At 45.8% G+C, this 10473-nt stretch overlaps 2 protein-coding genes across 2 annotated transcripts; one reads left to right on the forward strand and one right to left on the reverse strand.

The window, feature by feature from the left end:
* The first annotated feature begins 4703 nt into the window (after positions 1-4703).
* On the forward strand, positions 4704-7587 carry LOC119341570. The gene is made up of 3 exons (XM_037613443.1): positions 4704-5104; positions 5194-5321; positions 7380-7587. Exons 1-3 carry the CDS (start codon positions 4864-4866, stop codon positions 7506-7508), a joined length of 498 nt encoding a protein of 165 aa, XP_037469340.1. The 5' UTR covers positions 4704-4863; the 3' UTR covers positions 7509-7587.
* A 965-nt stretch (positions 7588-8552) lies between these two features.
* On the reverse strand, positions 8553-10435 carry LOC119341059 (premnaspirodiene oxygenase-like). The gene is made up of 2 exons (XM_037612957.1): positions 9521-10435; positions 8553-9421 (listed from the first exon to the last, which is right to left on the reverse strand). Exons 1-2 carry the CDS (start codon positions 10433-10435, stop codon positions 8786-8788), a joined length of 1551 nt encoding a protein of 516 aa, XP_037468854.1. The 3' UTR covers positions 8553-8785.
* Between the last annotated feature and the right edge of the window lie 38 nt (positions 10436-10473).

Below are 10473 nucleotides of genomic sequence, written 5' to 3' on the forward strand. Positions count from 1 at the left end.
CTCCTCCCTCGACCCAGAACAGTAAAACCAGTGAAACAGAAAAATACGTGAATAAACCAGAAATATTAACCCACCCGAAACATAGATCGAAACAGTACCTGAACTGTAACCCAGAACAATACACCCCAATAAACTGAAATAATGAAAACAGTAATTCAACACTATGCATTCATGTAAACAGTAATCCAGAAGAAATATCAAATAAACTAAAAAAAAATGAGACTCCTTCCTCGGTGTGTTCAGCTACGTGAGGAGAATAGTCGATGTTGTTGCCGTCGTCTACCTTGCCTTCTCCTTCCTGTGGCCAAGCAGACCGAGGCTTCAACCACAATGTGATCACCGAAGCCACATCTAGCTCCATCACGACATTTTATAAGAGGCTAACAAGAGGCAACATGAAAATAAAAACTATCACTCGACCAACCTCTTCACTCCATTTCCTATTATTTTTCTTTGACCGGTTCAAGAAAGAGAACAATACAAGACAGTGAATCATCCACAGAGGGTAGTGTTTGCTCAAAAAGCTATTTAGAACCAGTTATTCCTCAGCTGCCAAAATTTCCCCAATTATGGATACACAACTTATAATATACTCCCCCCATTCCCTTATACAAGCCACAAACTCAGATTATAGGTACCAAGGTAAAATTTAATGACTGCTTTGCAAGCTAACTTTTCTTCTCGTTAACTGGGATCATTAGTATGCCCACATGCATGCAAGGAAGGAATGAGAAGGAAATAACACAGTGTCATTATGACTATATGCATGCAAATCTTAAATAAGTTGCTACTACAAGGAAACATCATTAATTTTTACCTCGATTATAGTGGCCTTGTTCTAGCACGTCTGATTTTGTGTATGGTTGCCACGTCCGTTGCCCTTGTGTCATTGACTGCCATTTCATCGGTGGACACGTTGCGTTCTAGGCTTTTCTGGTGGGCTTCATCTTTGTTTTTTCTCTTTTGATTACCTATAAGTAGTTGGCCTGATGTCGGTTCACGTTCTCCGCAAGCCCAATCCAGCACTACGCCGCCGTTGTCTCATCTTCTCCGTCTCTGCGCGCAGCCTCATCCTCCTCCAACCTGGTCGCCGGCAGCTCCTAGCGTCAGGCCTTCCGTTTCCCTCCAGCGAGGTCGAGATGGTGGCGCGTCGCTGCGCCCTATCCTCCCCAGTTTGGTCGCTGGCCAGCCCCTAGCGCCAGGTCCTCCGTTTCCCTCCAGCGAGGCCGAGATGATAGCGTGGCGCTGCGCCCTATCCTTCCCAGCCTGGTCGTCGGGCAGCCTCTAGCGCCAGGCCAGCCCCATCTCCCCAGCCTGGTCACCGGCCATCCCCCAACGCCAGGCCCTCTGTTTCCTCTTGGTGTGGCCGAGGTGCTAGCGCACACAGGGAATTCCCGCACGAAGCTGTATTTCCTTCCACCCTGGCCGCATCTCTCTTCGTCATGTAGATCAGGATCGAAGCCTCCTCTCCACACGTGAGATTTTGTGCATGGTTGGGAGGGAGGCGAGTCTTCGTTTGTGTCCTTGCCGAGTCCTTCCTGTTCGTTTCGTCTCTGTTATGGTTCGTTCCGGTGCCCATGCTTCCCAGCGTATTCGCTCCACGTCGTTGGGTTCCTCTTCCTCGGTGGGTTCCTCTTTTTCGGTTGGTGCTGTTGATGGGAGGTTCATTGCCCAAGGTGGTTCTGTTCCTCGTGAGTATTGCTCCTTTCAGGCTTTTATTAGCTATGTGTGATTTTGGTAAATTTTTTGGTTGTTTTTGCGTGGCTGTGTGTTTTTAGCTTCGAGTGCTGATGAGGCGCAGCGGCAACGTCAGGCACGGCAAGATATCCGTCGTGGGAAGCGTCCTGTAGATTCATCGTCTGGTGGGTGCTTTCTTTTTTTAACTCCTTCTGTATTGTTTTCAGAAAATATTGCTGATTGATTGACTTTTGCAGTTGGAAGGATCGGCCTGTACTTGAAGAGCTGGTTGATCCTTGTCTTCTTGCTATTAGAGCTGCATCTGATGTGGAAGTTTTGTATCGTCCGTATTTTACTGCTGGTTGGTTGTCTGGTTCTTCGCGTGGACCGACTCCTTCTGGTATGTTTATTTATTTTGTACTCCTTATAACTGTTTATGTGCTTCGATGTGTTTGCTTGGTTTAATTTCCCCCCTGTTTATTTTGTGTAGTTCTTCCTACACCTGTTGTTAGTCGCGTTGATGCTGTTTGGAATCGTCGGAAGCGAAGGATTCTTCGAGACTATCACACTGGTAAAAAAAGAGGTGTGTGTTTCTTGATTTTCTTCGTTATGTTTACGGCTTTTAACTGCTTTGCTCCCGATCGGTTTAAGATTGAAAGTCTCTCTTGTGTTGTAGTTCCTGCTATGGAACCGCCATTTGTTAAGGACAATATATTACTTCTTAAAGGTAGCTAGCAGGTATAGTTAAGTACTAGCGGGTAGTGCGCTGCGGCACGCCGCGCCATATGGTTTGATAAGCTAATTTGTTATTTTTGTAATTCCCAAGAACTCATCCCAAGACTTGATTCTTTGCAAAGTTACTTGCTGGAATATTTTTGGTGCTTCTCATGTTAACACTTACTAGATCGGGACCGCGCCTTGGCGCGAAGGTGCCGGTCCCAATGATGTGGTCAAGCAGATAATAATCATCTAGTAAGAAGCATAGTTTTAACACACGTATTCAACACGACAACGAAGCAAGATATTATCGAGTTCAACATCATGAAATTATAAACACTCGGTTAGTTCATTAGACCACAAAAGCTAATAACTACGACTTTAAGTCAATACTTAGAGCACAAACACGAGAGAGGAAGTACTAATAGCAGGAACATAATAAGAAAGCAAAAGCCAGACATACTGACGGTAGAGGCGGTCAAACTACAAAGCCATAGCTATTAGGCATACTAATTAGTAGCTCTGTCCAACTGTCTTGTCGGTCAACTTCATATGTGCGCTTAGATGATCAACCGTGTGGCCTTGGTGTGAAAACAACTGGCGCAAGCACATCACTCTCTTGTGCCTGAGACCGTCTTTTTATTTGCATAATCTCAGCCCGTGTGGGAAACTAAAGCATGATGGCACGAACATCAGAAGTTGTCGTGTACTCAAAGATAACTTGAGTTCGATGGTTCTACAAAACAGATAAAAATAAAGATCATTATCCTATGGATAAGTAAGGAAAAGGGAACAAATAACATCATTTGCTTTGGATTAGCTAGTGTTAATAAACCATTAAAGATTACTGAGTGTACAAAAAATGATGTGCAGTCAGACTGTCGATACTCTTTAGCCTATATAACCCAGGTGTACGTCATCCCTTTGTCTACAAAGTACAATTTAGCGGTCCTTTATTGTTATTGTTGAATCAATAAAGCAATGGAATGATAAATGGATGCATTGAACTTACGCGAAAGGCCACCAGATATCTCAAAGAAAAGATTGCTGATGTGTAAACATGTCTATGCCACAACCTGTGGATATTTATTTGAGTAGATGTCACTAATTTCAAACGTTGATATCTGGTATAGAGGAAATTCATGTAGGTAGTAAAAATGTGGTGGCGGAACTGAATTATACAATAAACGCATATGCATATATGAAACATAATCTCTGTTTGTTGTCCAAATATACGAAATCTGCTTATAATCTTAATCCAGAGCAGCCAGTAGGTCTCTAAGCTGCTTTTTTTTTAAAAGGAAGATAACCAAAAAAACTAAATCTATGAAGTGATACACATAGCCAAAGGCCCTTGAAGATCACATGGCTAAGGATCATGTCAATATCAGCTTTTATGCAAGTAGAAGCAGCACACTTCATTCACACTGCACTATGATAGCAGTATGTATACATTATGTAGATACCATTACTGAAGTATAGTGATAAGAAAAGAAACATGATTACCGCACATTATTTATTCCTAATTTATTATATTTGAAGAAGCCCCACAGAAAAATAGATAAGTTGTAAAGATCACCATGTATGTTGACATGTTCACTAAATCTTGAACTATAGTCAGTTCATAATTTAAAAGCATTATCTCAGGGGCTTGAACTAAGAAAAAAATTATGAAGAACCACATATTAACTACATGGGTGGATTCACAACATATATATAGCAGCAACTCTTATAGATCCTTCCTAATACGAACAATATAAATATTTTGGAGAGGGTATTGAAGATAAATGAAATTTATTTGGTTCCTAACCATTTATGTGGGGTTACATGATGTATTCAACGGCCATGAGAATAGTGCAGGGAATTTAAGGACACAAAACTATACATAGAATTTAAGGATAAATAGTTACTTGTCTGCTGAGTGGGTTCAAAGCAACGAATGGTGTCGAGGAGGTCAACAGTCACACTGCCAGATCACTGCAGTTCCGTTGCTCGACACCATAATCGACGGTGGCGTCCTCTATTGGTTTGATTCAAACTATCAATGGTATGCCTCCTTCCCTATGTAAACATCTGGGGATAAATTCATCTACAAGGTCAAAAACAGATGCTGGATTAACACCACTACAAGAAACCTATTAATGCATGACGAATTTTCGCTGACAGTTCTAAAACCGTCATGAATGGCCCAGTACAGCTCCGCTAGCCCGCGAAAAGCCCGCCTAAAACCCTAAACTTTGCCCCATATAAAACCTAACCCTAACACACTTCCCCGTCCCCAGTCTATTTCTCCATCCGCCGCCGCCACACGTGGCCTCTGCTCGTCCCTGTCCTCGCCGCCGCCACACGTTGCCTCTGCTCATCCCCGTCCTCCGCCGCCACGCCTCTCGTCTCCTCATCCCCGTCCTCCGCCTCCACCTCCCCGATTCCACTTCCCCGCCTCCAACCGATGATGGTAGCCCGAGATCCATGGTGGCGGCGGTTGCAGCAACCCCATGGGAGCGGGGGCTAACACTAGCCGCCGCAGCGCGCCTCTGCTGCTCAAAACCAACGGCCAGGGCCATGGATCTCACCAGGGGCCTCCCTCCTCCGTCTCCCAGGCCCCGCATCTGCCTCGCCATATGCAGATTCGGAGCAGCAAGGGTCGGACTAGCAGAGGATGACGACCGTGACCTGCCGGAGGCCCGAGCTCGACGATGCCCCGCACAAGGTCCCTCCCTACTTGCCCCCTCGTCTCATCTCTCTTTCATTCTCTCTCCATCCCCAATCAATTTTTTTTGCTTCGATTTAGATGAACAGGAGCTCTCCGCCTCTCCAGTTCCATGGATGGTGACGACTGGGACCCCACGCTCAAGCCCGACGAGCTGGGCGAGCTCGACGGCAAGGTCGTCCGCCCTGCCCACTATGATTCCCCACAGAACAAGAAGGTCGACCTTCTCGCTTTGTTTTTTTCTTTTCTTTCCAAGTGATGGCTGCTCTGCTCTAGCATAATTCTCCAGGGGCTCTCAAATTTGCTTGGACTGAACCTGATGCAGAAAACGTGGCCACTTCCTTTCCTGATACTCTCATATTACAGCCAGCAATAGATTAGCACTGCTGGCTATTTTATTTTTCATCTCTCACCGTGCGAGTCTAGCAGTGTAAAATTTGTGAGATCTGCTAGTTAGTTAAGCAATTACTAGTTTATAAGTAAATGCCCATGAGATGCTCATGTTGGTTCCTTCGAATTTTCTTGTTTATGGAGGGAAAGCAATTAATCTATCTCACTGAATCCATTGACCAAGAGTAGATTGTTTGTTAACCAGGCCTGCTATTACACAGCTTCTCTATTATATATTATGTGCAAACTTTCTATGTGTTATGTGGTGAAAATAACCATCATATCAGTTTCCACACAATCTAACTTGATAAATTTACACCACATGAATTTTCATGCTATTGTACCGAGATGATGGTGGAATGCTTGGTTGATCACATTTGTTATCTGCAAATATACGTGTTGTTTTTTTGTATGTTTTATTATGAAAGACATGTCCCTTTGCAAGAAAAACACTACTTGAAGAAAAGGGGGAAGCCAAAATAGTTGATGACTATGTATTCTGGGGTGTGTTTGGTTTTGAGCCAAAGCTGGCCTTACTTCTAGCATCCCCACGTTTTATGCTTGGCTGTTACATGAGTCAGAAAATTAATTAGCTAGCCCATACGCTTATGCCTCCATCGATCGTATCGGTCAGCCAGCTATTACGTGTGTGTTTCACTCGGCAAACACGTGTGCATGCTGCTTCATTGAACCTTTTTCTGCCCTTTTTCTGTTTTGTCATCATGATTTACTGGCTTATATCAACATTTCAAGTTAGGACCTCAAATGCTCATTTGCTAAAGAAAAAGAAAAGAGACCTCAGATACAGATATGTGGCATGTTAGTTTGCTAGAAACAAAACAGAGACCCAGCCATTTTGCCCAAAAATTGATAGATGCTACGGCTATAATCCAAACAACACTAGCACACCAAAATTTTGCCCTTGCTTTGGCTATGCCAAAATTTAGGCAGGGCAAGTTGGGGCACAAACCAAACAGCCGCCCCCTGATTTCTTGGTTATTGTTAACATCAAAATCTGGTACAACTCACTCTTGATTGTTCCTGGGTTAATGCCAAGCTGCTTATACAAATCGTTGATATTATTTTTTATATGCATAACTAGAAGTAGCTGTTGTCCTTTTACTTTATCAGCTTATATAATTGATGCGTACAAATAGCTCCAGATTTTTGCTCAATTTAATATATATCACAATGATGAATTTCTTGTTCCTAGTACATTTCACCATGTTCAGGATGTTACATACTAAATGCCTCCATCTAGACAAGTTGTAGACATAAACTTTTCCCACCCTTTACTCTGTTTTATTTATTTACAATAGAAACTGGTGCAGAGTTAGATATGCGTAGTGCTTGAAGATTCTTCCTCCTAATTATATACGGTGCCCAACATTTGGTAATCTTATAAACCTGACAAAAGCTAATTCTTAACTATACCAGGTATATGGTCTTCTTCATAGCTTTTATCCTTCAGTGAGTGTTGGTGCATTTACTGTAAGATAAAATTGTTCATTTTCATTTGTTCGTTTAATAATGAGCATATGTTTCTTGAGTGTAGGCATCATTAGTAGGCGTTATGTTTGCACTTCTGGTACGAAATGATTATACCAAATTTTGTTGACAGGTTTATATGGCCTCAACTACTCCTGCTATATTATTAGTTATGTGATGTGTGTTTTGTTACTTCGCCACACTTTTCTTTGGATTAATTTTAAGAAACCACATGTTTACTCTTGTTTTATAGTGGATACAATGTTATTCTCATTTATAGGAACTATAAGATTTAAGAATGTTGGACATGTAATTGATTTTTATATTTGTTGCAATTATATTATTTCTAGTATTTAGTCATATCCCTAAAAAATCTAAGGTTCTTATAAACATGCAGGTAAGATTGGGAAGCTGGCTACTTGTTGCTGCACATCACAATCAGCCACGAGATGATGGTTGCCATCAGAGGGCCGATAGCAAGAACCTAAATAATGACCTCTATAGTTTGTATGTTACATTGATATAAAATGAATTGTACTCATTCATAACCCTGTTGTGTGATTTTTTTTCAATCTATATTGTAAGTTATCATTTTTGTAGATGATTTTGTTAACTGCTACGTTTTACATACATACGGATGGGTGCATATTGGTTGATCAGTGTAATGTTATACACTTCGCAAATACTGCTTCTTGGGCCAAAATTGGCACTGGAATTTGTGTAACGCATTATGCTAAAAATGTGTCAGGTAAAAATTGGGCCAAATGATATGGGTTAATGTGCTCAACCATGACGAATTTTGTGACGGAAAATGTATCCACGTAGGCAGCCATGTCATTCAAATCGGTCAACCAAAAATCCTACGTGGCGTTAATTGGTGACGGTTTGTTTCGTCACAATGAATTGGGCCTGGGCGGGCTTGGGGCAGATCCATGACGGACAAGTACCGTCATGTAAGGTGCGATGTCAAATTATGACGCGATATACATGATGGGTTGCGAGTTCGTCATGAACGGTTACCCATGACAGTTTTGCATTGATCTGTGACGGACAAGGTCCGTCATGTATTAACAGATTTCTTGTAGTGCACGTATTCAGAACCTGGAACCAAGGAAAATTTTGCGCAACTGTGGAGTAAGCAAGTTGAATGTATATCATAATGCGTTTTGTCGCTTGCATGATATCTGCAACTGAGTTGAATGTATAGCTCTGATAGTAAGTACAAAAGAAGCACCCGTGTTGCAAAATTGTCATACTGGACTAAACCTCGCTATAAATTAGAGCACCTTGATACTCTTTATGGGGACAAGTTAGAACAAAAACTGAAAATAAATTATGGATACATACTATCAGATCTAGTGTGAAGATTCAAAATCCGTGCCAAAAAAATACTCCAAGGTTGTGTTCTTTCAAAAAAAGATAAGTGCCTGACACACAAATAGATGCATTACGGACAAGTAATCAATTTTCAACCACATGTTATATTCTTTAAAAGGTGTGTGTTGAAATGTGTAAACTGAACCAGGACATTCCTTTTTTCTATGGTACAGATAACTCCCCATGCACTCCTTGGCCTTCTGTCCATATAAATTCTGAAGAACTTTCATATTTCTCAACCTCTGCTTCTCTCTGACAACATGGCCATTACCCAACCGATTCAAGCGATTAAATCTAAACATGTTGCCAAAATAATCCAACCAATGGCAGCGAGTCGGGCACAGAGGATGGCGCTGGTCTCACTGAACGGGAAAAGGTCGTCACTTCACAAGTTATCAGGCAAAGACAACATTATCCATACCGTACTTACTCGATCGACACTGGGACACGTGGGATGCAAATCACCAACAAGTCAGACCGCCGGCGCGTGGTGATCCCGGCCGCCTCGGTCATGTCCATCTCCTCGGGGGCCATCCCCTCCGGCAGCTGCCAGTCGAAGTGGAACAGCAGCGCCGCCAGCGCGAGCTCTACGTGGGCCAGACCGAACGACATGCCGGGGCACATCCTCCTGCCAGCGCCGAACGGCGCGAACTCGAAGTTCGTTCCCTTGAAGTCTCTGCCGCCCATGCCACCTTGTTCCTGGAACCTGTCCGGTATGAACTCCTCCGGCGCATCCCAGTGCGCCGGGTCCCTGCCGATTGCCCACGCGTTCACGAGCACCATCGCGCCCTCGGGCACGTCGAACCCGAGCACTTCGCACGGGCTGCGGCACTCATGCGGCAGGAGCAGCGGCGCCGCGGGGTGCAGCCGGAGCGTCTCCTTGATGACGAGCTGCAGGTAGTGCAGGTTCGTCAGGCCATCCTCCGTCACCTTGTCGTGGCCGGCGAGCTCTCTCCGGACCTCTTCTTGCGCCTTCTGCATCACCGTCGGGTTACGCATCAGCTCGGCCATCGCCCACTGGATCATCGTGGACGAGGTCTCGCTGCCAGCAGCAAACACGTCCTGCAAAAGAATCAAAGTAAGTAAACATTATGCCCTCATTTATGTGATATGGAGGTTTTGGACCGCCATCAGCTCTTGTTGATTGTAAAGAGAGCTCACAATGATAACGGTTTTGATGTTCAAGGTGGTGAGGGGATACTGGGAGTCCATGTCCTTCTGGAGCCTCAGGAGCACGTCAAGTAAGTCCTCGTCGTGTTCCTCGATGCCGGTAGCGGCGGCGTCTCTGTTCTCGCGCTCCTCGATGATAGTGTCGATGAAACCGAGCATGGCGCCACGGCGACGCTCGATCTGTCCGGGCACGCGGCTGAGGCGCATCGCGAGACGCGACGACGGGAAAATGTCCGGCAGGCTCATCCCAGGGATGACCTTGAGCCCCTCCTCCAGCAGCCTCAGGAACGTGTCGCGGTTCGGCGTCCGGCTGCCGATGATGGCACGCACAGAGGAGTCCGCGACGAACGCCGCTATCCGCTCGGACAGGTTCACCGGCCTCGCCGGCGACGCCTCTGACGCGACGGAGCGGAGGAGGTGGCCGATCTCGTCCTCGCGGATGGGGCGGAAGGAGTGGACGCGGCGGGTGCTGAGGAGCTCGACGGTGCAGATCTTACGGAGCTGGCGCCACGCGTCGCCGTAGGGCGAGAAGAGGAGGCCCTCGGCGCCCTCCATGATGCGGCGCTGCATGGGCCTGATGGGCCGCGTGGCGAAGGTGACGTCGTGGGTCTTCATGATCTCCCGCGCCGCGTCCGGGGAGGAGGCGACCACCACGGGGACCTCGCCGAAGCGGAGCAGCATGAGCGGGCCGTGGCGCCGCGCGAGGTCCCGCATGGCGCGGTGCGGGAGCGCGCCGGCGAGGTGGTGCAGGTGGCCGATCACCGGCAGCGCCCAGGGCGACGGGGGCAGCCGCCGGCCGGAGCCGGGCCTCTCGCGGGACACCGCCAAGTAGAGGAGCGGGGCTATGGCTAGGAGGGGAAGGAGGAGCAGGTAGAAAGGGAGCTGGGCGGCCATGGCGAGTGCCATAGTGGTCGACTTCGAGGTCGATTGGTGAAGGGCGCGCG

This window comes from Triticum dicoccoides, chromosome 7B, assembly GCF_002162155.2.
Source record: "Triticum dicoccoides isolate Atlit2015 ecotype Zavitan chromosome 7B, WEW_v2.0, whole genome shotgun sequence".
NCBI classification, from domain to species: domain Eukaryota; kingdom Viridiplantae; phylum Streptophyta; class Magnoliopsida; order Poales; family Poaceae; genus Triticum; species Triticum dicoccoides.